The following is a 27,891-nucleotide window of genomic DNA, read 5'->3' as shown; positions in this document are numbered from 1 at the left end:
GAGGTAAGATGAATTAAATGCGCTGACAGTTCATTGCTCCTGCCAAATGAATTGCACTGAGTGGAGCGGATCACCACTCCAAGATGGCGGCCCCGCGTCTCGTCACCGCCAGTAGGCAGTAGCGCTCGATGCTGCGTACCCTTATAAGATGTCTATGTTTTTTTAACAACATACCCGATCCTCAGCAACTTCCGGCGGCACGCTAATAAGATGGGCGTGTAGGTCTGAGCTCAATATATACGATATCAATTCGCTCGAGTACATTTCCAAAAGATAAATGATGATACTGTAACCTATTTTTATGGACTTCCCTCTTTGTGATCTTAAAGTTCCTGTTATAAGCTGTTATACAGTACATGCCTTGTGCTCTTATTTTGAAGGCGCTAAGAGCGGAAGTGGTTGTGGTGGAGCCAGCGGAGGTTTTGAAAACCAACGAAAATAAAGTGGTCCTCGTTTAAAACTGGAACCTCCGTGTTTGTTATTTTGTACTTTTATACAGTATAGGCCACATATATAAACCCTCGGTTACAATACGTTTGGAAATCTCGTTTTTTGTTCAGAACCGGTTCAGTAGATACATTTTCTTGGAAACGCTTGCCATTTTTTTTTTCAAACGGTCCCCTTGTCGATTCTGCCGGGTGGTGATGACGTCATTACGCAACGTGGGCGTATTTGACGTCCGCTAGCAAAATGGCGGCATTTTTCAAGAAAATATTTAAGATTTAAAATATTTAATAGTTATAAGGCTGCTATTTCATCAGTGGGTCATACGAGCGATATGCTGACACATTTGAACATACAGCATGCAACAATTATAAAAGAAAGCCGCGTTTTAAACCGCTCCAAATTAATCCCAGCAGCAGGAAGGCGAGCACGTCATCTGAATTCAACAGGTAGGAACTAACACCTGAATACAACAGGTAGGAACTAACACCTGAATACAACAGGTAGGAACTAACATCTGAATACAACAGGTAGGAACTAACATCTGAACACAACAGGTAGGAACTAACACCTGAATACAACAGGTAGGAACTAACACCTGAACACAACAGGTAGGAACTAACACCTGAACACAACAGGTAGGAACTAACACCTGAATACAACAGGTAGGAACTAACACCTGAATACAACAGGTAGGAAGTAACATCTGAATACAACAGGTAGGAACTAACACCTGAATACAACAGGTAGGAAGTAACACCTGAATACAACAGGTAGGAAGTAACACCTGAATACAACAGGTAGGAAGTAACACCTGAATACAACAGGTAGGAAGTAACATATGAATACAACAGGTAGGAACTAACATCTGAATACAATAGGTAGGAACTAACACCTGAACACAACAGGTAGGAACTAACATCTGAATACAACAGGTAGGAAGTAACACCTGAATACAACAGGTAGAAAGTAACACCTGAATACAACAGGTAGGAACTAACACCTGAATACAACAGGTAGGAACTAACACCTGAATACAACAGGTAGGAAGTAACACCTGAATACAACAGGTAGGAACTAACACCTGAATACAACAGGTAGGAACCAACACCTGAATACAACAGGTAGGAACTAACACCTGAATACAACAGGTAGGAACTAACATCTGAATACAACAGGTAGGAAGTAACACCTGAATACAACAGGTAGGAACTCACATCTTAATACAACAGGTAGGAACTCACATCTATAGGGACGGCGTGGCGAAGTTGGTAGAGTGGCTGTGCCAGCAATCGGAGTGTTGCTGGTTACTGGGGTTCAATTCCCACCTTCTACCTTCCTAGTCACGTCCGTTGTGTCCTTGGGCAAGACACTTAACCCTTTGCCTCTGATGGCTGCTGGTTAGCGCCTTGCATGGCAGCTCCCGCCATCAGTGTGTGAATGTGTGTGTGAATGGGTAAATGCGGAAATACTGTCAAAGCGCTTTGAGTACCTTGAAGGTAGAAAAGCGCTATACAAGTACACCCCATTTATTTATCTTAATACAACAGGTAGGAACTAACATCTGAATACAACAGGTAGGAACTAACACCTGAATACAACAGGTAGGAACTAACACCTTAACACAACAGGTAGGAACTAACACCTGAATACAACAGGTAGGAACTAACACCTGAATACAACAGGTAGAAAGTAACACCTGAATACAACAGGTAGGAACTAACACCTTAACACAACAGGTAGGAACTAACACCTGAATACAACAGGTAGGAACTAACACCTGAATACAACAGGTAGGAACTAACACCTGAATACAACAGGTAGGAACTAACATCTGAATACAACAGGTAGGAAGTAACACCTGAATACAACAGGTAGGAACTCACATCTTAATACAACAGGTAGGAACTCACATCTTAATACAACAGGTAGGAACTAACATCTGAATACAACAGGTAGGAACTAACACCTGAATACAACAGGTAGGAACTAACACCTTAACACAACAGGTAGGAACTAACACCTGAATACAACAGGTAGGAACTAACACCTGAATACAACAGGTAGAAAGTAACACCTGAATACAACAGGTAGGAACTAACACCTGAATACAACAGGTAGGAACTAACACCTGAATACAACAGGTAGGAAGTAACACCTGAATACAACAGGTAGGAACTAACACCTGAATACAACAGGTAGGAACCAACACCTGAATACAACAGGTAGGAACTAACACCTGAATACAACAGGTAGGAAGTAACACCTGAATACAACAGGTAGGAACTCACATCTTAATACAACAGGTAGGAACTCACATCTTAATACAACAGGTAGGAACTAACACCTGAATACAACAGGTAGGAACTAACACCTGAATACAACAGGTAGGAACTAACATCTGAATACAACAGGTAGGAACTAACACCTGAATACAACAGGTAGGAAGTAACACCTGAATACAACAGGTAGAAACTAACACCTGAATACAACAGGTAGGAACTAACACCTGAATACAACAGGTAGGAACTAACACCTGAATACAACAGGTAGGAACTAACACCTGAATACAACAGGTAGGAACTAACACCTGAATACAACAGGTAGGAACTAACACCGCCATCATGTCAGCGATATTATTTGTCAAATTGAAATGGATGCCTTCTCATTTAGAGCAGCATGACGTGGGACAGATCCTGACCGGCTCCGAGGTCATTCGTTGGCGCACCACTAGATGGAGCCGACGTACCTGACTGGCTCCGAGGTATTTAGGTGATTCCTTGGCGTACCATGATACCACTATGTCAGTGGGGGTCAAACTCCTGTTAATTGAGGGCCACATGGCAGTTATGTTGGCCCTCAGAGGGGCCACTTCTAACAGTATTATTGCACAATTGCCTATGCATTTGATGATTTGTTTTTACCGATACCAATATATTGGTACCGGTACCAAAATTATTTCGATACTTTTCGGTACTTTTTCTAAATAAAGGGGACCACAAAAAATTGCATTATTGGCTTATTTTTAACAACAAATCTTAGGGTACATGAAACATATGTTTATTATTGCAAGTTTGTCCTTAAATAAAATAGTGAACATACTAGACAACTTGTCTTTTAGTAGTAAGTAAACAAACAAAGACTCCTAATTAGTCTGCTGACGTATGCAGTAACATATTGTGTCATTTATACACCTATTATTTTGTACACATTATGAGGGACAAACTGTAAAAATGTATTATTAATCCACATGTTCATTTACTGTTAATATCTGCTTGCTTTTTCTTTTAACATGTTCTATCTACACTTCTGTTACTTATTCTTCTGTTGTTTGGATACTTTACATTAGTTTTGGATGATACCACAAATTTGGGTATCGATCCGATACCAAGTAGTTACAGGATCATACATTGGTCATATTCAAAGTCCTCATGTGTCCAGGGACGTATTTCCTGAGTTTATAAACATAATATCTGGCATTATTGTTACCTGTGGTAAAGCCACTATGATACAACATTTGTATTATAATCCTTGAACAAAGTAAGAGTGAAACTCATGTGAATAATCACTGAAGGGAGAACTGGGGGTGGGATTAAATCAATTATCTTCTTCCCACTCCCTTTCAGGCAAAACTGGACAATCATGAATTACATACTATACATTACCTTTTGCACTATATTAATGTATATTATTATGTGTGGTCAACTTTGTACTTTTTTATGTTATTGCCTGAAATAAATAAATAAATGAAAAAAATGAAATGAATGATTATAAATAATTAAAAAAAACAAAAGATGATGTTGTGATGCCAAAAAATATCGACGTGATCATAGTAGTATCGACTAGATAGATAGATAGATAGTACTTTATTGATTCCTTCAGGAGAGTTCCCTACGCCACTGTACTCGGTATCATTACAGTGGATGTTAGGTGTAGATCAGGGGTCACCAACGCGGTGCCCGTGGGCACCAGGTCGCCCGTAAGGACCAGATGAGTAGCCCGCTGGCCTGTTCTAAAAATAGCTCAAATAGCAGCACTTACCAGTAAGCTGCCTCTATTTTTTACATTTTATTTATTTACTAGCAAGCTGGTCTCGCTTTGCCCGACATTTTTAATTCTAAGAGAGACAAAACTCAAATAGAATTTGAAAATCCAAGAAAATATTTTAAAGACTTGGTCTTCACTTGTTTAAATAAATTCATTATTTTTTTTTCTTTGCTTCTTATAACTTTCAGAAAGACAATTTTAGAGAAAAAATACAACCTTAAAAATGATTTTAGGATTTTTAAACAGATATACCTTTTTACCTTTTAAATTCCTTCCTCTTCTTTCCTGACAATTGAAATCAATGTCCAAGTAAAAAAATTTTTTTTTATTATTGTAAATAATAATAAATACATTTTAATTTAATTCTTCACTTTAGCTTCTGTTTTTTCGACGAAGAATATTTTTGAAATATTTCTTCAAACTTATGATTAAAATTCAAAACAATTATTCTGGCAAATCTGTAGAATCAAATTTAAATCTTATTTCAAAGTCTTTTGAATTTCTTTTAAAATTTTTGTTCTGGAAAATCTAGAAGAAATAATGTTTTGTCTTTGTAAGAAATATAGCTTGGTCCAATTTGTTATATATTCTATCAAAGTGCAGATTGGATTTTAACCTATTTAAAACATGTCATCAAAATTCTAAAATTAATCTTAATCAGTAAAAATTACTAATGATGTTCCATAAATTATTTTTTTTATTTTTTCAAAAAGATTCGGATTAGCTAGAATTTCTCTTCTTTTTTTCGGTTGAATTTTGAATTTTAAAGAGTCGAAATTGAAGATAAACAATGTTTCAAAATTTAATTGTCATTTTTTTCGTGTTTTCTCCTCTTTTAAACCATTCAATTAAATGTAAATATAATTAATTATTAATAATAACATAGAGTTAAAGGTAAATTGAGCAAATTGGCTATTTCTGGCAATTTATTTAAGTGTGTATCAAACTGGTAGCCCTTCGCATTAATCAGTACCCAAGAAGTAGCTCTTGGTTTCAAAAAGGTTGGTGACCCCTGCACTATACAATAACACTAAGAAATATGGCTATTTCAAAGTATTTAAAAACTGTAAAAATAAACCAATATTTGGATTTGGGGTATTGTCAAGTAACTGTCAGTGTATTGTACACTTGTAAAATAATTTGACATTGAAATTAAAAAGGAAAAAAACCCTCTAAGGGAAAATCATGCACTATACAATAACACTAAGAAATATGGCTAAAAAACAGAAACAATGTACTAAAAGGACAAAAAAGTCAGCCTGTGTCCCGATGGTTAAATACTTCTTTAAAGCCTAAATATAGTGGACCAAAATTGGTACAATTTAGAGTTCAAGCAACATTTTCGACCACAAATATGCTGAATAGTCAAGATTTGGTTTCCATGTGAGTGTTTATTTTTCTTGTACTTTTTTATTTTGCTTACTCAGCCGTGTAGATAAATTGTAACATCAATTCTATGACCTCTGGCTCAGCACTCTGAAGTTCCACCTCACGGGACTTGGACTCCTTCATACTGCCTAGAAATCGGGAGAAAAATTCAAATAGTGAGCTGTTTTTTGTTGTCATTTTTAATATTGTACATGCTATTTTACCTCTGCCAGGAGGTTATCGCCCCTCAAACTCAAATGGTTATGGGCGGAACAAATTATTAGTGTTTGTGGGTAATCTGGATTATCATCTGGTTTCAGGTGTTTTTTTTAAGGATTCTTTACTATTAGCAGAGATTTTCACTCTACGCATGCTCTCTAGTTAGGTAGTTAACCGGATCCAATGCAAGAACAGTATCAACTAATGGTCGAAGAGTTTTTAACATTATTTGTTGTAGTAAAGGTTGTTGCTTTAGTGTTGTACTGCACTGCCTTGCATTTAGTGTTTATTATTATTATTATTATTATTAGTAGGAACAATTTTCCTTGTGGATCAATAAAGTTTCTCTAAGTCTATTATATTAAGCTACTGTTGGTGGAATACTGATGGGTACCTTTCACATTTGAAGGAATACGGTACCAATATCCGGTTCCTGGGATTTCAATTCCAATACTCAAACGGTACCAATCTTTGGTTCTTTTGTGTGTGTTCATATGTTAAAATGTTTGTAAATGACAGCTCTTTTATAGAACAACTGTGCTGTCCAGTTCTTACATATCAGTGGTTCTTAACCTGGGTTTGATCGAACCCAAGGGGTTCGGTGAGTCGGGCTCAGGGGTTCGGCCGAGGTCAAGACACACCCGACTCATCGTGTAAATAAAAACTTCTCCCTATCGGTGTATTACGGATACGGCAACAGCAGAAGTCACACTGATTTGCAGGGTAACAGTTAGAGATGCTACCTCAGTAGAAGCATTTAAGTTCCATCTTAAAACTCATTTGTATACTCTAGCTCAGAGGTCGGCAACCCAAAATGTTGAAAGAGCCATATTGGACCAAAAATACAAAAACAAATCTGTCTGGAGCCTCAAAAAAAATAAAAGCCATATTATATACAGATAGTGTGTCATGAGATATAAATTGAATTAAGAGGACTTAAAGGAAACTAAATGACCTCAAATATAGCTACAAATGAGGCATAATGATGCAATATGTACATATAGCTAGCCTAAATAGCATGTTAGCATCGATTAGCTTGCAGTCATGCAGTGACCAAATATGCCCAATTAGCACTCCACACAAGTCAATAACATCAACAAAACTCACCTTTGTGCATTCACGCACAACGTTAAAAGTTTGGTGGACAAAATGAGACAGAAAAAGAAGTGGCATAAAACACGTCCTAGAAAGTCGGAGAAAGTTGTACATGTAAACAAACTGGGGTGAGTTCAAGGACCGCCAAAATTAGTAGGACAAAACGGCGCTCGCCAAATACTCGAATCAGTGAAGCATGTTTAATATAAACAGTGTGCTTTATAACAATTAGGGAGGTTTGTGTCATGTTTGTCCTCCTACAGAAAACATATTAACACAAAAAATATATTTTTTTCTCCTCACCTTTTTCCATTTTTCATACATTTTTGAAAAAGCTCCAGAGAGCCACTAGGGCGGCGCTAAAGAGCCGCATGCGGCTCTAGAGCCGCGGGTTGCCGACCCCTGCTCTAGCCTTTAAATAGACCCCCTTTTTAGACCAGTTGATCTGCCGATTTCTTTTCTCCTCTGCCCCCTCGCTGGGTTATTCCGGTTCCGGTGACCATGGATGAGGTACTGGCTGTCCAGAGACTGGACTCTCACTGTTATGTTGGATCCACTAGGGACTGTACTTAGAGGGCGGGTTACCCACATATGCGATCCTCCCCAAGGTTTCTCATAGTCATTCACATCGACGTCCCTTGTGTGGGCTCTGTGCCGAGGATGTCGTTGTGGCTTGTGTGTTAGGATGTGGTGATGTGGATCCCAAGGATGCAGAGACGAGTTTGGGTTTTCAATTGTTCTTCCTCTTTATTTGGCGGAAGCACAAGGTAGCAAAACAAAACAATGGCGATGGTGGAAAACACAACACACCATGTAACAAACTACTGAGAGTAAAATAAAAACACAAAACTAAAGGCGCTAGACAAGGCTAGGAAAAATATACTTCATGAGAGAAGTGATAAAACAAGGTACCAAAATAAAACGCTAGACAAGGCTAGGATTAAACGGGCCAACCTGAGGTGAAAGGTTCGCGACTTAGTGAGTCCTCTTGCACGACCAACCGTTTGGTAGCAATGGCAAAGTTCCGGCGCTCACCGGCCGTCAGCAGCCAGTTAAAATAGGCTGCTGCTAATCAAGCTCAGGTGTGTGCTGCTGCCTTGCGTCAGCTGCACTCCATACTGTGGATGAGAGAGAGAGTGAACATGGTGCAGACAATAGAAATAGGCAAGGACATTTACAGATTACCACAGTACCCCCCCCTCAACGGACGCCTCCTGGCGGCCTACCTGGCTTGTCTGGGAATCGAACGTAAAAGTCCTTGATCAAGTCCTTGTCAATTATAAGCGATCTCGAAATCCATGACCGTTCCTCTGGGCCGTACCCCTCCCAGTCCACCAGGTATTGGAAAACCCTTCCCCTTCTTCTCACATCCAAGATGGTGTTTACAGTAAATGCTGGGTGACCATCAACCAGCCTGGGTGGAGGAGGCGGTACCTCCGGAGGGCTGAGTGGGCTGGATGAGACAGGCTTGATGCGGGACACGTGAAAAACAGGATGGCACTTGAGAGATCTAGGGAGATGGAGCTTGACTGCCACACGATTGATGATCTTGGCAATGGGGAATGGTCCAATGAACCTGGGAGCCAGTTTCCTAGATTCGGTGGCCAATGGTAGGTCCCGAGACGATAACCAGACCTTCTGTCCCAACTGGTAGTGTGGGGCTGGTGTGCGATGTCGGTTGGCTAAGGCCTGGTTCCTGGCCGATGTTCTTTTTAACGCAGCCCTGGTGTTGCGCCAAGCCTGGTGAGCCCGACGCAGGTGTGCCGTTACGGATGGTACGTCGGCATTGGGTTGGGTAGAAGGAAAAACTGGGGGTTGGAAACCATAGGCGACGTGAAATGGAGACAGACCGGTGGCGGAGCTAATGAGAGAGTTGTGAGCGTATTCTATCCAAGGGAGACTCTCAGACCAGGTTGCGGGTTGCTGATGACAAGTGCACCGGATGGCCGCCTCCAGGTCTTGGTTGGTCCGCTCGGTCTGTCCATTGCTCTGAGGGTGGTAGCCGGAGGATAGGCTAGGGGAGGCCCCCAGAGACTTGCAGAATGCTCTCCAGACGGCCGAGGAGAACTGTGGCCCTCTGTCGGATACAACATCAGTGGGGATGCCGTGCAGCCGGAAAGCGTGGAGCACTAATAATTGGGCTGTTTCAAGAGCAGACGGCAGCTTGGGGAGGGCTACGAAATGGGCCATCTTCGAGAACCGGTCCACAATGGTCAAAATGGTGTCGCTTCCCTCAGAGGGGGGCAGTCCTGTGACAAAATCCACAGCTATGTGTGACCACGGGCGGGAGGGGATGGGTAATGGGTGTAGCAGTCCTGCTGGAGCCTGGTGGGATGCCTTGTTCCGGGAGCAGACCCGACATGCTGCCACAAACGCCTTCGTATCTGCCAGAATGGATGGCCACCAAAAACGCTGGGAGAGGATAAAACTGGTACGACGAATGCCTGGATGGCAAGCGATCTTCGACCCATGTGCCCAATCCAGAACGCTGGAACGGAGCCGAGGAACCACAAACAGCCGACCTGGTGGGCAGCCCCGCGGAGATGTGTCCGACTTCAGGGCCTCCAAGACCTGCCGCTCGATGTCCCACTGGAGTCCCCCAATGAAGTGGGTATGGGGAACAATAGGTTCAGGTGAGGAATCTTCCAAGGACGAAGAGTAGACACGGGACAGGGCATCGGGCTTCCCATTCTGAGAACCAGGTCGGAAAGTGATGATAAAGTTAAAACGGGTCAGAAATAGTGCCCACCTGGCCTGGCGAGGGTTCAGTCTCTGTGCGGTCCTTAAGTAGGACAGGTTCTTGTGGTCCGTGTAGACGATGAATGGTAGCTCCGCCCCTTCCAGCCAGTGTCTCCACTCCTGAAGGGCCAAGATGACCGCCAGAAGCTCCCTGTTGCCAATGTCATAATTCTTCTCGGCAGGGGATAGGCGACGAGAGAAGAAAGCACAGGGGTGCAACTTCTGGTCGCTGGTAGATTGCTGGGAGAGTACGGCCCCTACACCTGAATCAGAAGCGTCCACTTCAACAAAAAATTGGAGAGAACGGTCAGGGTAACAAAGCACAGGAGCCGACGTAAACAATCCTTTTAGCCTTAGGAACGCGGAATTAGCATCGGGTGTCCATTCAAACAGAACCTTAGTAGAAGTTAGCCTCGTAAGTGGCTCCGCGACGCGACTAAAATTGCGAATAAATCGCCGATAAAAATTAGAGAAGCCCAAGAATCTCTGGAGGTGCTTCTTGGACACCGGAGTGGGCCAGTCTACTACTGCTTTGACCTTAGCAGGGTCCGGTCTGAGTCTACCCTCCTCAATGATAAATCCTAAGAAGGGTATGGAAGATGAGTGAAACTCGCATTTTTCTGCCTTGACGAACAGTTTATTTTCGAGCAAACGTTGAAGGACTAACCGAACCTGCTGCACATGTTCGTCAAATGTCGAAGAATAAATTAATATGTCGTCCAGGTAAACGAAGAGAAACCGCCCTGTCATGTCCCGAAAAATATCATTAATGAAGCCCTGAAAAACGCCAGGTGCATTTGTAAGTCCAAACGGCATGACAAGATACTCAAAATGTCCGAGAGGAGTGTTGAATGCGGTCTTCCATTCATCCCCCTCTCGGATGCGAACTAGATGGTACGCGTTACGTAGATCGAGTTTAGTAAAAAACCTTGCGGACTGTAAGGGAGTAAATGCAGAATCAAGGAGAGGAAGAGGATACTTATTCTTGACAGTAATCAGATTAAGAGCGCGGTAGTCTATACAAGGCCGTAGGGACTTGTCCTTCTTTTCAACAAAAAAAAATCCGGCGGCTACTGGTGCGGTCGAGGGGCGAATGAGGCCCGCAGCTATTGAAGTGTTTATGTATTCCTCTAGTGCTTTGAGTTCGGTGTTCGACACCTTGTACAAACGGGTCGATGGTAAAGCCGCTCCGGCTAGCAAATCGATACCGCAATCGTAGGGTCGGTGGGGGGGAAGTGAGAGTGCTCTATCTTTGCTAAACACCGCTCTTAAGTCATGGTAGTTTGTGGGCACGTTTGTCAAGTCTATGTTCTCTACAACGGTGGTAGGTGGCGGTGTGTGAGATCCCGCTGCGGAACGGAGACAATGTAGGTGGCAGGTAACACTCCAATTAATAATGGCCGAACGAGGCCAGTCTATGCTCGGGTTATGCTTCTGTAACCAGGTTAACCCAAGAATGATGGGCGCGGACCGTGATGGCACAATCAAAAAAATTATTTTCTCACAATGATTTCCAGACAAGCGCAGGTTGAGTGGGAGTGTCTGGTGGGTTATGCTGGCTAATAGGCGCCCATCTAGAGAATACACCCTCTTGGGTACACACAGTTTTACAACAGGAATCTTATGGAGTCTCATGAACTCAAAATCCAAAAAGTTATCATCTGCTCCCGAGTCAATGAGAGCGCAAATGTCTATTTGTTGGTTAGGCCAAGAAAGAGTACCTTTTAGCTGCATTCTGCCTGCGGCCAACGAAGGAGAACGGCGACCTCTGGTGGACGTGTCCTCTGGCGAGTGAGGGCGCGCTCGTGGCCGTGCCGCGGGGCGTGGCAGTTCCTTGCAGCGGGAGATGAGGTGATCAGCGCCTCCACAGTATAGGCACAGTTGGAGGCGAAAACGGCGTTCCCTCTCGGCGGTGGTGAGTCGACGGCCTCCCAGTTGCATTGGCTCGTCTATCTGCCATGAAGGAGAGGTGTCTTCGAGGACGAGTTGCTCCGTCTTGCAGATGGCGGGTCTAGCAGGCGCTGATTGGCTGCTAGGTGGGGCTTGTCTTCCCCGTCGGTCCCTCCTCTCCTCTAGTAGGCGGAAGTCGATTTGCACCGCCAGCTCGATGAGATCATCCAGGTTCGTCGGGAGTGACAGCGGGATCATCATATGACGAATTTCGTCCGCGAGACCCAGGAAGAAGGCGTCCAACAACGCCGAGGGACCCCAGTCACAGTCGGCCGCCATGGTGCGGAACTCGATCGCGTAATCCGCGACCCGTCGTGAACCCTGTTGCAGCCGGAAAAGGGATCTCGCTGCCTCTCTACCTGGGAGTCGTCGTTGGAATATTTGCTTCAAGGACTTGGAAAAGTTCGCGTATGTGGAGCTGGAGGTGGTCTGACGGTTCCATTCGGCAGTCGCCCAGGTGCCAGCACGGCCAGACAGGTGAGAGATCACAAACGCTACCTTAGCCCGCTCAGAGGTGAAAGCGGACGCGTTTAGCTCAAAATGGAGTTCACACTGCGTCAGGAATTGTCTTACGTCTTCCTTTTCCCCGGAAAAACGTTCGGGTCGGGAAAGCCGTATATTGCTAGTACTAGCGGGTTGTGGAGGCTGGGTGGATGCCTGGTCAGGCACGGTGGTCGAGGTGGGTACGACGGTGGCTAACAGCATGTTGATTCGCTCCAACATGGCGTCTTGGCGCTCCGACATCCCCTGTAGACCTCGGCTCAGGTGGTCAAGCTGGTCCCCCTGCTGGTTGATCCTTTGAGCCTGGCCTTGCAATGCTCTCTTCCAGGAGTCTGTCTCTGCGGGTTCCATCGTTGTGGCCGGAACTTTCTGTTAGGATGTGGTGATGTGGATCCCAAGGATGCAGAGACGAGTTTGGGTTTTCAATTGTTCTTCCTCTTTATTTGGCGGAAGCACAAGGTAGCAAAACAAAACAATGGCGATGGTGGAAAACACAACACACCATGTAACAAACTACTGAGAGTAAAATAAAAACACAAAACTAAAGGCGCTAGACAAGGCTAGGAAAAATATACTTCATGAGAGAAGTGATAAAACAAGGTACCAAAATAAAACGCTAGACAAGGCTAGGATTAAACGGGCCAACCTGAGGTGAAAGGTTCGCGACTTAGTGAGTCCTCTTGCACGACCAACCGTTTGGTAGCAATGGCAAAGTTCCGGCGCTCACCGGCCGTCAGCAGCCAGTTAAAATAGGCTGCTGCTAATCAAGCTCAGGTGTGTGCTGCTGCCTTGCGTCAGCTGCACTCCATACTGTGGATGAGAGAGAGAGTGAACATGGTGCAGACAATAGAAATAGGCAAGGACATTTACAGATTACCACATTGTGCAGCCCTTTGAGACTTTTGTGATTTAGGGCTGTATAAATAAACATTGATTGATGACATTGAGTGTGTAATTTGCTGTGAGTTTATGCACTGTGTTGGTTTTGTTCTTTGAACAAGGTGATGTTCATGCACGGTTCATTTTGTGCACAGTAGTAAAACATGGTAACACTTTAGTATGGGGAACATATTCACCATTAATTAGTTGCTTATTAACAGGCAAATTACTAACATATTGGCTCTTAACTAGTCATTATTAAGTACTTATTAATGCCTTATTCGGCATGGCCTTATTATAACCCTAACCCTCTAACCCTGGTCCTAACCCTCTAACCCTAACCAAATAACTCTAAATTAAGTCTTTGTTACTTAGAATACGTTCCCCATACTAAAGTGTTACCAAAAACATATAACTTTGTCTTGAATTTGAAAAACAACATTTTATTTTTCACTAAAGAAGGGTTCGGTGAATGCGCATATGAAACTGGTGGGGTTCGGTACCTCCAACAAGGTTAAGAACAACTGTTATATATTGATTTATTACAGTTCTCCGAGTCTCATTTGCAAGTATTGATAGAGTAGACCTTGCATGCAATGAGGTGGCGACTTGTCCAGGGTGTACACCGCCTTCCGCCCGATTGTAGCTGAGATGGGCTCCAGCGCCCCCCGCGACCCCGAAGGGAATAAGCGGTAGCAAATGGATGGATGGATGGACCTTGCATGCAGTTGCAATCAAGACCTTAGATGGCGGTAGTGTATAGGCTAGGGCAGGGGTCGGCAACCCAAAATGTTGAAAGAGCCATATTGGACCAAAAATACAAAAACAAATCTGTCTGGAGCCGCAAAAAATTAAAAGCCATATTACATGTGACATGAGATATAAATTGTATTAAGAGGACTTAAAGGAAACTAAATGAGCTCAAATATAGCTACAAATGAGGCATAATGATGCAATATGTACATATCGCTAGCCTAAATAGCATGTAGCATCGATTAGCTTGCAGTCATGCAGTGACCAAATATGTCTGATTAGCACTCCACACAAGTCAATAACATCAACAAAACTCACCTTTGTGTGAGTTGCACAACGTTAAAAGTGTGGTGGACAAAATGAGACAGAAAAAAAGTGGCATAAAACACGTCCTAGAAAGTCGGAGAAAGTGATACATGTAAACAAACTATACGGTGAGTTCAAGGACCGCCAAAATTAGTAGGACAAACCGGCGCTCGCCAAATACTCGAATCAGTGAAGCATGTTTAATATAAGCAGTGTGATTTATAACAATTAGGGAGGTTTGTGTAATGTTTGTCCTCCTACAGAAACCATACTAAACAAAAAAATAGATTTTTTTCCCCTCATCTTTTTCCATTCTTCATACATTTTTGAAAAATCTCCAGAGAGCCACTAGGGCGGCGCTAAAGAGCCGCATGCGGCTCTAGAGCCGCGGGTTGCCGACCCCCGGGCTAGGGTGTGTTACCTAATCAGGAAGTAGTCTTTATCATTAGACTGAATGTGCCAGTCTAGCCATTTGTTGCGCCCTACAACGTGTTTATATTGTAAGTATTGTATTTATTACACACCAGCTGTTTGCATCTTTGTTGTAATTTTCATTAGAGGTGATGAAATCTCCATGTAAAATCGCTAATGCTAATTAGCCGCGTGTATACGGCAAAACATATGTACCTTAGCATCGAGCTAGCACATTTTGTGGAGCCTTACTGTACTTTTTAATGGTTGTCTTCTTGGGTTTGTTGGAATTGTATAATTACCCGGAGGTAGTACGGCTGAGTCCGCTGTAGGTGCTGCTTGAGTGGTCGGTTCCTCACCAAGTGTTTAATTTGGTGTCAAGTCTGGAACCGGACGTGGCGTAACGTGCAACAAAGGTCTCGAAATATGATTCAATTCACGTGAATTGTTATCTGGTACTGCCGGCGGAATTCGGTCGGTACCTATAAAAGTACAGAATTTGGTACCCATCTCTACTTGAAAGTGTTGAAATTCAATTAGGCCTATTTTGAAACTATGTACTGCAGCTTGAAATATAACTTTATTGATTACTGGGAAATACATACATGAATCCAATTTTTCTAAGTCAACGGCTGTATGCCCGAGATGCAGGACTCCCAGGAACTAGGTGGAACAGTAAACAAGAAAAGGACATGGCCGTATAAAGAGAGAGTATGGACGACTAAAGAACAGGTGCCATATTGGGTACCCAGGACGTGTACGGCTGTGCGCAGAGGCATGCTGTGTCTACTGAACTCTTCAATTAAAATAAAGGTCCAATGATTTAGGGCAGTGCACGCATGGCGTCAGCTCAAAATTGGTACTCAACATGGCGCCATGTAGTCCTGTGAGGGTTTTTGACCGATCATGTAGGAGATGGTCTGAAACCGAGTTGCCCATACTCTCTCTATATACGACTCTAGTAAAGGATATTTAGGTCTCTTCGGGGTGTCATCTTTATCAAACACACCAATTGTTATGAAAGTCTTACCTGTTGCTTCATAAGCTCCACCCACATCCTATGAGACAGCCTAGAATCCTTCAAAGTGTATCATTGCCCATCGGTCCAGTATCTGTGATTTAAATTTGGGCTCTTTTGGTCAAGGTCTCTAGGAGTTGTTTGTCAAAAGATAACCTATCGTTTTCACCTAAAATGGCCTTTCCGAACCAAAATGGTCGACTTCTCGTTTGATTTTTAGATTTTGGGTTCCTGAGACTTTGTCCGTCCGGTCATTAAGACGTCTCCACTGGAGTTTGGGCACTTGGGACCGCTAAAGTTGCAAATTTGTCACTCGGGCTTGATGTGCTTGGTGAGTTAACACCGGGGATTTGTAATAATAATAATAATAAGCATTGCGGTTTTACGATCACTTGGTACTCAGGCACTAAATATCCAATTCAAAAACCAAATCATTGCACATTGTCCAGTTTATAAATGTACTTATCTGTATTATACACTACGGTAAAGACAGTGTCCTTAGTATTTAGACAGTAACAAGAAGGTCAAGTGTCAAAGTGCATGCATGTGTGAAAACTTACGGGTGAACATGATGTTGAAGAATTGGCTAGTAGCTGCCAGCACTACTTTGTGGGCAGGAAAATGTTTCCCTTTTACCACAAGTACTACATCTCAGTAACTGCCCTGCAACTAAAACATAAATGCATGTGTCAATACTGCAAAAGATGCAGGACTTGCTTGTACATTTGTAGCCTTTCCCCACCTGCTTTCTTAGGCTGTCCATGGCTCCCATTGTCCTGCTCAAGAGTTTGGAATTTTCGCAGACACAATCATTCCTCCTCTTCTTCTGGGAGCTTGAAGCCATTTCTGGGGAAGACAACAGTTGTCCTATCGATCAGGCAAATGGATCATTCTCAAAAGAACTGACTCAAACAAGTTGCTTACACTTCTCAAAGACACCACCAACCAGTGGGTATAGAAGGTGGATAATTTGGTACTTACAAACATTACAGAAGTCAGAAAACATCAGCCATGCACACAACCACCAGCTATACCCAGAGAGACCATCCCAGGTGTACATCGAGATAGAGCTCCTCTTACACCCATTATTTGCAGCATTACTTCTGATACTTACGTGGCCAATATTTTAGCATCTTTGGTCGGCAAAACGCCACATCATTGTCCAAAATCCCATGGACTTTGTGGAAAAGATCAGAGACCTGAAACTAGACAGCAAAGAAACCAGGGTTTCATTTGATGCCCCCTCCGTGTTTACCTGTACTCCGACCCAGGATTCAGTACAAACTGTGAGACAACGATTACTGCTTGATCACCAGAATCTCGACGAGATCTGAACAATCTAAATCTATGAGCGTGAAGTGATGAAGCCTGCTCAGATGAGGGGCATAACTTCTTCTAAGACAAACTGAACGGTCTAGTTGCGATCGATTGAATGTCCTGAGAGTACAATGACCGGGATGAATGACAACATCGATCGACATGCTTGATTACACCCTGCGGGACAGATGTGCTGAAACTCTGCCTAAACACCACATACTTTCAATTCATGAAAAAACATTTACAGACAAAAACATGGTTGTTTTAAGGGTTCATCCGTATCATAGAGGACACGGAAAAGTTAACTCTTAGCTCTTTCCTGGGAAAAGCACAAAGTCATTGGTAGAGATAGATGGATGGTTACTTAATCCTCCACTTCTGCCGGAGCATAGGGTTTCTCCAGCAGGCTTGGTTTTATGTTTCCCTCTTTATTTGTTCCCACATCATGCCAATCTCCTAATGTTTTTCTGTGACACTTCTCCCTCACAATTGCTTTGGGTCGTCCTCTTTTCCTTTTCCCCCTGAAGGTTCCACTCCAGGGCCTTCCATGTGGTGTTTGTCATTGTTTTTCCTAGAGTGTGCCCGATCCACCGCCATTTCCTCCGCCTGATAGTCACTTGGACCCTCTCCCGTTCTCTGTACTGCAACAGGTTGTCATTATCTACTACATTGGACCAAAAAATATCTGAAATACCGTATTTCCTTGAATAGCCGCAGGGGCGCTAATTAATTTAAAACCTCTTCTCACTCCTGCGGTTACCAAAACCATGCGGAATGGGCAAGCATGCGCTAATTAATTTAAAACCTCTTCTCACTGCGGCGCTTACCTTATCATGAAAAGCACATTTAATAAAAAAAACGTTATTATGATCTTACCTTTACTTGTAAATGGGTCCATGTGCAGCTGCTTCTGATCAAAGGCAGTCTTTCTTATCTTTCTTCAGTTTTAAAAGTCTCTGGAGATATTCCTTTAATTATTACCTCCTGCTTCGATTGAAAGTCCAGTTTAGAAAACTGTTTTATTTTAGATATGTAATCCTCCATGTTAAAAGTGCAAGCAAACAATCGCTGCTCATGCTTGCTGCTTGTTGTCTTCTTCTGCAGTACCGGTCTCCTGCAGTACTGGTAGTCGCAAGAAGGATCACTAGCGCCCTCTACCACCAGGAGGCGGGAGTCATTTAATGACTCATATTTGACCCGGCGGAAGTGCCAAGCATGCGCTAATTATTTTGCAAAACGAGTTTGACCCGGCTGTAATTCTAGGCAGGCGAATACTATATTCCCGGCGCCAATTCAAGGAAATACGGTATATCCGAAACTGCGATAGATAAGCGAAATGTATGTAGCTCTCCAGACTCTTGCGCTTTTCTACACCTTCCTCTGACCAGTAGTGGTGACAATACTGCACAAATAGGTCAAGGTAGTTAACTGGTTCTAAACATCGACCTTTGCACATTATCCTGTATTTTCCTAATTTCTTTGGTCTTCGTTCACTTTCACTCCAACTTTGGAAGCTTCAACCCGCAGTGATTCAAACTTCTGCCAGTAATGTGAAGCCACTTGAGGGTTTCCAGGTTCCTGATAGTTTGTGGTTAGCGCCTTGCATGGCAACTCCCGCCATCAGTGTGGGAATGTGTGTGTGAATGGGTGACTCTGATGCGTAATGCAAAGCGATTTGGGTATCATTTCCGGTATTAATGGAATCTACTGTCGATGCGAGAGGTGAGTAGGCAGTCAATTCATTTGCCGAGGTGGGTCTTCAGGTGAGAATGAAGACCCATTCGGTGATCTGTATGCCTGACCAGCACATGAGTTTTTAAAGGGATAAAGGTGTGCAGACCATTCTCCACCCTCTTAATGTCCAAAAGGTGCACAAACTACCACATGTAATACGGCCCCGGCAGGTGCAGCTTTGTTGTTTGGAGTATCCGTCTCCTAGGAAGACTTCTGGCCAAGGTTGTTCAGCAACTTCCTGCTCTGCGAGATGACCTCAAATGGCTCACCTCAGTCAGCACCCTTTCATTCCAGGTAGAGTAACCCTGTCCTCCACCTTGAGCCAGCCCACTTTGGAGAAGTGGGTAGGAGTGAGGTGGGATCTGGGGTGGAGGTCTAGAAGTAACCTGACCAGCTTGTTCTGAGATGTTTGGAGTTTAGATTTGAGGGTTTTGGAGGGTGCTAGGGTACCAGGAGGTGCATGCGTAATCGAAAAAGGGTTGAACGAGAGTTCCCGCCAGAGTCCTCAAGGTGCTTTTGTTGACCAGAGAGGAGATTCTGTAGAGAAATCTCGTTCGTTGGTTGACCTTTCTGATTACCTATATGTAACTATATGAGCAACAACAAAAACATTTGTGCCATGAAACACTGCAGATGACTGAAAAATATCATTCAGATGCCGCTAGTATGGATCCGATACTGACGCTGCCAATTGGTATCGGGGGTATCGGTATTCTAAATCGCTTACAATTAAAGTCTTTTAGTTTGGGTGTTGTGAGGTAGAAAACATCACTTTGTATGGTTTATGGCACCAAGCAGGAGTTACTGCTTAATTATTGCCTTTCTCCTCCACCCAGCTTGCGTGCACGCCTGACCTGGCACGGTCATAAAAAAAGATAACAGGAAGAAATGCTTTCATGAGTGGCATGACACTGACGTCATTTGGGAATGTGGACTCCATTGTGCAAAATAACTGAACCGAGGAAAGACTTTGGGAGACGTCAGATTTGCAGAAAATGCTGCGTTGTCTGTGCAGTTGCTGCCTTTCCAAGGAAAACGAGGTACGTGCTCAATCCCACGCTTGTGTGTTACTGGTAAAACACTTTTTTGGTGAGCTTTCGGGGAAATTGTTTTACTTTTAGCATTGTTTACTTGCAGCTGAGATAGGCTCCAGCGATCCTGAAAGGGACAAGTGGTAGAAAATGGATGGATGGAAGTGTGTATATAATAATAGTACATTATATTAGGGATGTCCGATAATATCGGCCTGCCGATATTATCGGCCGATAAATGTGTTAAAATGTAATATCAGAAATTATCGGTATCGGTTTTTTTATTATCTGTATCGTTTTTTTTTGTTTGTTTTTTGTTTTTTTTTAAATTAAATCAACATAAAAAACACAAGATACACTTACAATTAGTGCACCAACCCAAAAAACCTCATTCCCCCATTTACACTCATTCACACAAAAGGGTTGTTTCTTTCTGTTATTAATATTCTGGTTCCTACATTATATATCAATATATATCAATACGGTCTGCAGGGATACAGTCCGTAAGCACACATGATTGTGCGTGCTGCTGGTCCACTAATAATACTAACCTTTAACAGTTAATGTTACTCATTTTCATTAATTACTAGTTTCTATGTAACTGTTTTTATATTGTTTTACTTTCTTTTTTATTCAAGAAAATGTTTTTAATTTATTTATCTTATTTTATTTTATAATTTTTTTTAAAAAGTACCTTATCTTCACCATACCTGGTTGTCCAAATTAGACATAATAATGTGTTAATTCCACGACTGTATATATCGGTTGATATCTGTATCGGTTGATATCGGTATCGGTAATTAAAGAGTTGGACAATATCGGATATCGGCAAAAAGCCATTATCGGACATCCCTACATTATATATTATGTTTTTTTTCTCTGATATGAAGCCGATCACAATGGGTAAACTTTAAAAGGAGGTGTGAAAGATGTCACTTTTAGACACATTAAGAGTTATAGCTTTGTTATGATATTGTATGTACGTAAAGTGGACAATTGCATTATTAGAGGCAGCCTCTCCTGCAGACCCGCCCACCTCAGCCAAATGGAGCCGAATCTGCCAGGAAAACAAGAGCAGTAACCTCTGGTAGGACACATCACTCACAAATGGTTGGTCGGGGTTATAAACGGTTTATTTTTGAAGATAACATGCAAATACTAGCATGGTTATTTTTTTCTTCCTTCTTCCTTATTTGCCCTTTAACTTATTCTATGTATTTTTGTGCCCTTTAGGGTTGTCCCGATACCAATATTTTGGTACCGGTACCAGAATGTATTTCGATACTTTTCTAAATAAAGGGGACCACAAAAATGGCATTATTGGCTTTATTTTGACAAAAAATCTTAGGGTCATTAAACGTGTTTATTATTGCAATTTTGTCCTTAAATAAAATAGTGAACATACTAGACAACTTGTCTTTTAGTAGTAAGTAAACAAACAAAGACTCCTAATTAGTCTGCTGACGTATGCAGTAACATATTGTGTCATTTATACACCTGTTATTTTGTACACATTATGAGGGACAAACTGTAAAAATGTATTATTAATCTACTTGTTCATTTACTATTAATATCTGCTTACTTTCTGTTTGAACATGTTCTATCTGTTAAAATGTAATAATCACTTATTCTTCTCTTCTGTCATATTTTACATTAGTTTGGGATGATACCACATATTTAGGTATCGAGCCGATACCAAGTAGTTACAGGATCATACATTGGTCATATTCAAAGTCCTCATGTGTCCAGGGACGTATTTACTGAGTTTATAAACATAATATTAATTTTTTAAAAAGGAAAAAAGATTTTGTGATGCTAAAAAATATCAATGTAATCATAGTAGTATCGACTAGATACGCTCTTTCATTTCATTTCATTTCATTTTTATTTATCTCCTTCATTGATGTGCATCTTTGATCGATAGACAATCATACCTCAATTATTCAATTATACATTTACACTCGGCAAAAAGCCATTATCGGTAATGGCTTTTTGCCGATATCCGATATTCCGATATTGTCCAACTCTTTAATTACCGATACCGATATCAACCGATACCGATATCAACCGATATATGCAGTCGTGGAATTAACACATTATTATGCCTAATTTGGACAACCATGTATGGTGAAGATAAGGTACTTTTAAAAAAAAATTATAAAATAAGATAACTAAATTAAAAACATTTTCTTGAATAAAAAAGACAGTAAAACAATATAAAAACAGTTACATAGAAACTAGTAATGAATGAAAATGAGTAAAATTAACTGTTAAAGGTTAGTACTATTAGTGGAGCAGCAGCACGCACAATCATGTGTGCTTACGGACTGTATCCCTTGCAGACTGTATTGATATATATTGATATATAATGTAGGAACCACAATATTGATAACAGAAAGAAATGGGGGGAGGGAGGTTTTTTGGGTTGGTGCACTTATTGTAAGTGTATCTTGTGTTTTTTATGTGGATTTAATAAATTAAAAAAACCGATACAGATAAAAAAAAAAACCCGATACCGATAATTTCCGATATTACATTTTAACGCATTTATCGGCCGATAATATCGGCAGGCCGATATCGGACATCCCTAATTTACACACCAATGCCTGAGAAGGAAAAGGATGAAGAAAAATCTTATATTTTCCTGCCCCCTTCAACATAAAACATAGTCTTACTTAATGATATCATATAAACCAACAATTACATCCAAATATAACAAAAACAAACAAAAAAACACAAGAAGTGCAAAACTCTTGTACTTGGTATCATTACAGTGGATGTCAGGTGTAGATCCACCCATGGTGTTTGTTTACATTGTGACGCCGGTGAGCTATTGTATCCTCCTACGGTGTGTAGTGAAGCATGTTTAGCCATTCCTCGTCCTGCAGTGATAATGATACTTGTAAGAAACTTACTTTATTTGTCGCCATGGAGGCGAGGATGAGTGATTTAGAAGTACAAATGTTATAACTTCACCTTTATCTTTACTTTTTAAGCTAAAATGCGTCCATTCTCTATTTTCTCTCTACACATTGTGTCTGCTTGTAAGTACTCTGTGTGCGCGCGCTGCCGAACATGCTCCTCTGCTCGTAAAACCAGCAACGTCATGACGTAACGACGCGTCCGTTTAAAAAAGAAAAATAGCCCAATATGATTGATTAGTATTGCGGTACTATACTAGTATCGGTATACCGTACAACCCTAGTGCCCTTTGATGTTTACAGTGCCGCCCCTCGCTATACGCAGATCATGCGCTGTGCATAGGGGAGAGTTTTGCATGAGCAAGTGCATGTAAAATGTCAATTAATGACAGACGTGGTGCTTCATATGACTGATATTATTCACTGATAATAATAATAATAATAATTAGAGATGTCCGATAATATCGGCCTGCCGATATTATCGGACGATATATGCGTTAAAATGTAATATCGGAAATTATCGGTATCGTTTTTTTTTTTGTTTGTTTGTTTTTTGTTTTTTTAATTTTATTTATTAAATCCACATAAAAACACAAGATACACTTACAATTAGTGCACCAACCCAAAAAACCTCCCTCCCCCATTTACACTCATTCACACAAAAGGGGTGTTTCTTTCTGTTATTAATATTCTGGTTCCTACATTATATATCAATATATATATCAATACAGTCTGCAAGGGATACAGTCCGTAAGCACACATGATTGTGCGTGCTGCTGCTCCACTAATAGTACTAACCTTTAACAGTTAATTTGACTAATTTTCATTCATTACTAGTTTCTATGTAACTGTTTTTATATTGTTGTACTTTCTTTTTTATTCAAGAAAATGTTTTTAATTTATTTATCTTATTTTACTAATTTTTTTAAAAAGTACCTTATCTTCACCATACCTGGTTGTCCAAATTAGGCATAATAATGTGTTAATTCCACGACTGCATATATCGGTTGATATCGGTATCGGTTGATATCGGTATCGTAATTAAAGAGTTGGACAATATCGGAATATCAGATATCGGCAAAAAGCCATTATCGGACATCCCTAATAATAATACAATGGAAAATGTTCTATTTTGGCCCGTTATTGACAGTATTACTAAGTTTGAGCTCCATTTAGAGTTGAACAATTTATATCCCATTGTTTTTTTTTTTATTACAAAACATTGCATCAATTTCATTTAAATAAAGTTAACTAGTATAATTCTGCTTCAAGCTCCAATTTAGCCAGGGTAGGTCCTGTATGTTTACATTGTTTTATTATGGGCCTGCTGCATTGCAAGCAGCCCATATTATTATTGCTCATACTTTTATTATTATAATTCCGCACGTTTCTCTTACGAGTAATACGAGACGAACCGACCAACGAACCCCCACGTATGCAGTGTTGGGACTAACGCACTGTAACGCCGTTACTTTCGGCGGTAAATAGTAATCGAACGTGTTATTTTTTATATTCAGCAACTCAGTTACCGTTACTACATGATGCGTTATTTTACGTAATTTTTTATGTAGTATCGGCTAGAAACTGAGAAGATCTGAGTGTTTTATTGGAGCGCTGCAGAAAAGGTGACCGGAAAAGAGGCACATGTGTGTGTGTGTGTGGGAGGGGGCGTGTCTGTGTTTACATCATGGCGGAGCCAGAAGTCGAGTTTCTTAACATGGAGATATTCTCACTACTTTTCTTTTGTCGACCACAAAGAAAAGAACATTTTATTTAAATGTAAGTTGTGTCTTGGATCAAAGATCCTATCCTAGCAATTCAAATCTGCTGAAACAGCTACAAAAGCAACATGTTTCGAGGAAGCTAGTAAAGAGAGACACACTTCACCTCCACCTCCAACAGCGGCTGGATTTTAACGAGGCACTGCGCACTGAAGGTACACACACTCTGTCAATTCTCTTATACACTCTTTCATTCTAGACTTCTAGATTGTTTGATTATCACATCACTCTAAATGTATAGACTATAAAGTTCACAAACATTAATAGGGACGCTAGTGGGCCAGGCCAATCTTTCCTTATCTCTGAACTAAAAGTGTTCTGGGCTTCAGACATGATTTTATTTCAGAATTCCTTGAGAGAAAAAAACGCCTAGTTAGGCTTTGTGTATGTAGTGTGTGCCTTCCTTGCTTTACAGCTATGTTGTTATTATGCTGTTTGTTACTTATGTGTGTTATGTTGCAGCTATTTAAAATAGTCTTGTCAATTTGTTCTGGCCTGAAATAAATTGGCCCTTTGAAACATATCTTTGTGTGTTGTATGTAGACCACATTGCTTAGCAGAGTTCAGTGATGCAAATGCATGTCAAGTTGATCAACACATTGTATTATTCTCCAGTGCAATAACAGTACTGAAATGAAGGCATTAAAGGGCGCCTTAAAAAAAATTCAAAAAATATACGTTGGGAAGACTATGTCTCCCGGCTGGCCTGAGAACGCCTCGGGATCCCCCGGGAGGAGCTGGACGAAGTGGCTGGGGAGAGGGAAGTCTGGGTTTCCCTGCTTAGGCTGCTGCCCCCGCGACCCGACCTCGGATAAGCGGAAGAAGATGGATGGATGGATGGATGGATGGATATAAGTAACTAAATAGTTACTTTTTACAGTAACGCATTACTTTTTGGTGTGAGTAACTGAATTAGTAACTGAGTTATTTTTGAAATAAAGTAACCAGTTACTGGTTTTCGGTAACTAACCCAACACTGCACATATGTTACACCGTCGGAAAGGTCTTGCTCGTGCTGACAGTGGTACTTAAAGTTGGGAACATTTTGTGTTACCATGGCAATGCTATTCACAAATAAATACAAAAATGGGCCAAGTTAATGGGTACATACCCTTTCAGTGCTTTGAGACAAACGCCAAAAAGCCCATATTATTATTGCTCATACTTCAGCTTTTATTATTATAGTTCCGCACGTTTCTCTTACGATTAATACGGAACGAACCGGCCAACAAACCCCCACATATGTTACACCGTCGGAAAGGTCTCGCTCGCGCCAACAGCGGTACTTTAAGTTGGGAACATTTCATGTTACCATTGCAACGCTATTCACAATTTTAAAAAAAAGAAGAGCCAATTTATGCGGCCTTCGTGCCTTAATTTGCAAGGTCTGGTCTACACTACTGCCATCTAACGTCTTGGAATTGCAACTGCATGCAACGTCTATACAGTACAGTACATGCAAATGAGACACGGAAGTTTAAGAAAACAAACTGGTGGGTCATGTCCTGTGACGAAGACAAAATGTGGGTGACAGGGCGAGACTGGACAAAAGTTTGTGTGATTTTGTCGCACTTTCCTAGAGCCACAGGCCGCCAAGCAGACAGGCAGACTGGTAATGAGGCGGGTCTGCGTGCCAGACCTGGATCTGAGGTTTTCTGATTTGGCCGAGACCTTCAACGAGCTGCAAGGACGCTACGAGTCCATGATTGGACACATCGGAAACCTGCAGAAGAATTGCGGCTGCACTTTGAATGATGTGAACATATCCCACTGTGTGGGGAAGATATGTGAAGAACACAGTGAGTGACTTATCAGAGAGGTCACATTGTGTTGAAGTGATGTCTCACTTGTCCTTTTTGTCGCCGCTTTTTAAGGGGACAAATACACCGTCTCCTTGACGATGAAGGGCTATGACTTTTACCTTTCCGCGGCGTCCCGAGAGGGAAATAACGAGCTCTCCGTGTCTCGAGCCGTGCGATCAGCTCAAGTGGAGGTGAAGTGCCTCTCCGAGAACACCAAGGCCGCCATATCCAAGGGTACGACTCTTCAGGAGCTGATTGGCTGGCTGCTCCGCAGCAAGGTACAGATGGCCGAGCAGGTGAAGAAGGTGGCGGGGACTTACCAGGAGCAAGGAAGACTCATGGAGAATCTGGAGGAGAACATGAAGGAAGTGAGTAGGGCGAAGGAGTTGTCGTTGAAATACAGACAGCATGCTGGAGAGGTCCTCTCCCAGGCAGCTCACATTGCAGGCGCTCCATTATAACTCTAATTAGTAAGGTACAAAAAATGCATGTATTTACTTTATATATGTCAAAACATTGATTTGTAGGATTGCATCATGTTTGTTAAATAAATACTTTCGAACTCAAGTATTAATACATACAATACATTTACAATACATTTGTTGATCATTTTCCTGTTGTTTTTGCACTTCCTTGAGTCAACACTAGAGGGTAGTAGACCTCCATTGACAATAGAGTCAAGTAAAATGTATAGTACTGTAATAATAAGGGTTATTTTTGGTCGGTGTACCTACCGTTCATTCTATTTCCAATTCTTAAACGCAAATAAAAAAACACAATCAGGGCCGTTTTTCGATTTTTATTATACATGGCAGATTTTTTTTAAACAAACAAAAAAAGGGTTGATTTTCATTAAAATATTGCCATAAAATTGGATTTTGTGCTGTTTTCCTTTTATGGATTTTTATTTTTCCAGATAAAAATGCGTGGTTATGTTTGATGACAAATTGAACCGGAAGCAGTATTTTAGCTTTTCCTTCGCGTTTAGCATGTTTTTAGAAGAACGGTAACATATTTGTTCAGCAGGAGTCCTATTGTCGTTTTAGTGTCATTAAATAGTTGTCCGACTTTTGTTTCAGAAATGAAAATAGAAAAAATGGCCCAAATTGGTTTTTGATTTGCATTTTAGAATTGGAATTAGAATGAACGCGGACCTTTTGTTATTGTGGAAGGGTATGTTTTGATCATTTAATTTTATTTTGAAAAACTGAAAAACAAAACGACTGTTTTTTTGGAATGAATTTCGATGTAAAATATATAAAATACAATTAAAACAAATAAAGCGTTCTTCTTTTTTGGCGTTGAAAAGCAATAACTAAATATAAAAAAATATATTTTGATTTTATATTTCATGTAACAAACATTTTAAATCTCAAGTAAACAGAAATGGAAAAACTGACTAAAACGGAGTTTTTTTTTTCATTTGCAGACACCGGAACATGTATTTTCAAAGTAAAAGCGGGGATAATTACTACGGTACCATTGTGTCTGTTATTTTCGTCGTGGCACAACGAGGACTGAGACCTACAAACATCTACGCACATTATAAACATAAACTGCATTAACTTTCGTGCG

The 27,891-nt window shown here is 41.4% G+C and overlaps 2 protein-coding genes across 3 annotated transcripts in view; one reads left to right on the top strand and one right to left on the bottom strand.

Annotated features, from left to right (window-relative positions):
* Positions 1 to 11,993, bottom strand: part of LOC133636399 (uncharacterized) — a 30,460-nt gene extending 18,467 nt beyond the window's left edge. Inside the window, exons 1-2 of the mRNA XM_062030391.1 lie at positions 11,634 to 11,993; positions 9,024 to 10,193 (exon numbers count right to left, since the gene is read on the bottom strand). Of these exons, the coding sequence (XP_061886375.1) occupies positions 9,024 to 10,193; positions 11,634 to 11,853 (1,390 nt within the window). The 5' untranslated portion in view covers positions 11,854 to 11,993. The remainder of the gene's footprint in view (positions 1 to 9,023; positions 10,194 to 11,633) is intronic.
* LOC133635951 (uncharacterized) lies at positions 653 to 27,315 on the top strand. 2 transcript variants are annotated; one of them, XM_062029452.1, is made up of 6 exons: positions 653 to 893; positions 3,118 to 3,208; positions 19,618 to 19,821; positions 20,821 to 20,899; positions 26,095 to 26,313; positions 26,389 to 27,315. In XM_062029452.1, the coding sequence occupies exons 3-6, from the start codon at positions 19,777 to 19,779 to the stop codon at positions 26,775 to 26,777; spliced, it is 732 nt and encodes a 243-aa protein (XP_061885436.1). In that variant the 5' UTR covers positions 653 to 893; positions 3,118 to 3,208; positions 19,618 to 19,776; the 3' UTR covers positions 26,778 to 27,315. The 2 variants fall into 2 exon arrangements, with proteins under 2 accessions (XP_061885436.1, XP_061885437.1); XM_062029453.1 differs by lacking the exons at positions 653 to 893; positions 3,118 to 3,208 and adding an exon at positions 6,003 to 6,035.
* The last annotated feature ends 576 nt before the right edge of the window (positions 27,316 to 27,891 follow it).

This window comes from Entelurus aequoreus, linkage group LG20, assembly GCF_033978785.1.
Source record: "Entelurus aequoreus isolate RoL-2023_Sb linkage group LG20, RoL_Eaeq_v1.1, whole genome shotgun sequence".
Classification (NCBI taxonomy): domain Eukaryota; kingdom Metazoa; phylum Chordata; class Actinopteri; order Syngnathiformes; family Syngnathidae; genus Entelurus; species Entelurus aequoreus.
Note: the sequence above shows the minus strand (reverse complement) of the source record. Positions and strands in the feature narration are given on the sequence as shown.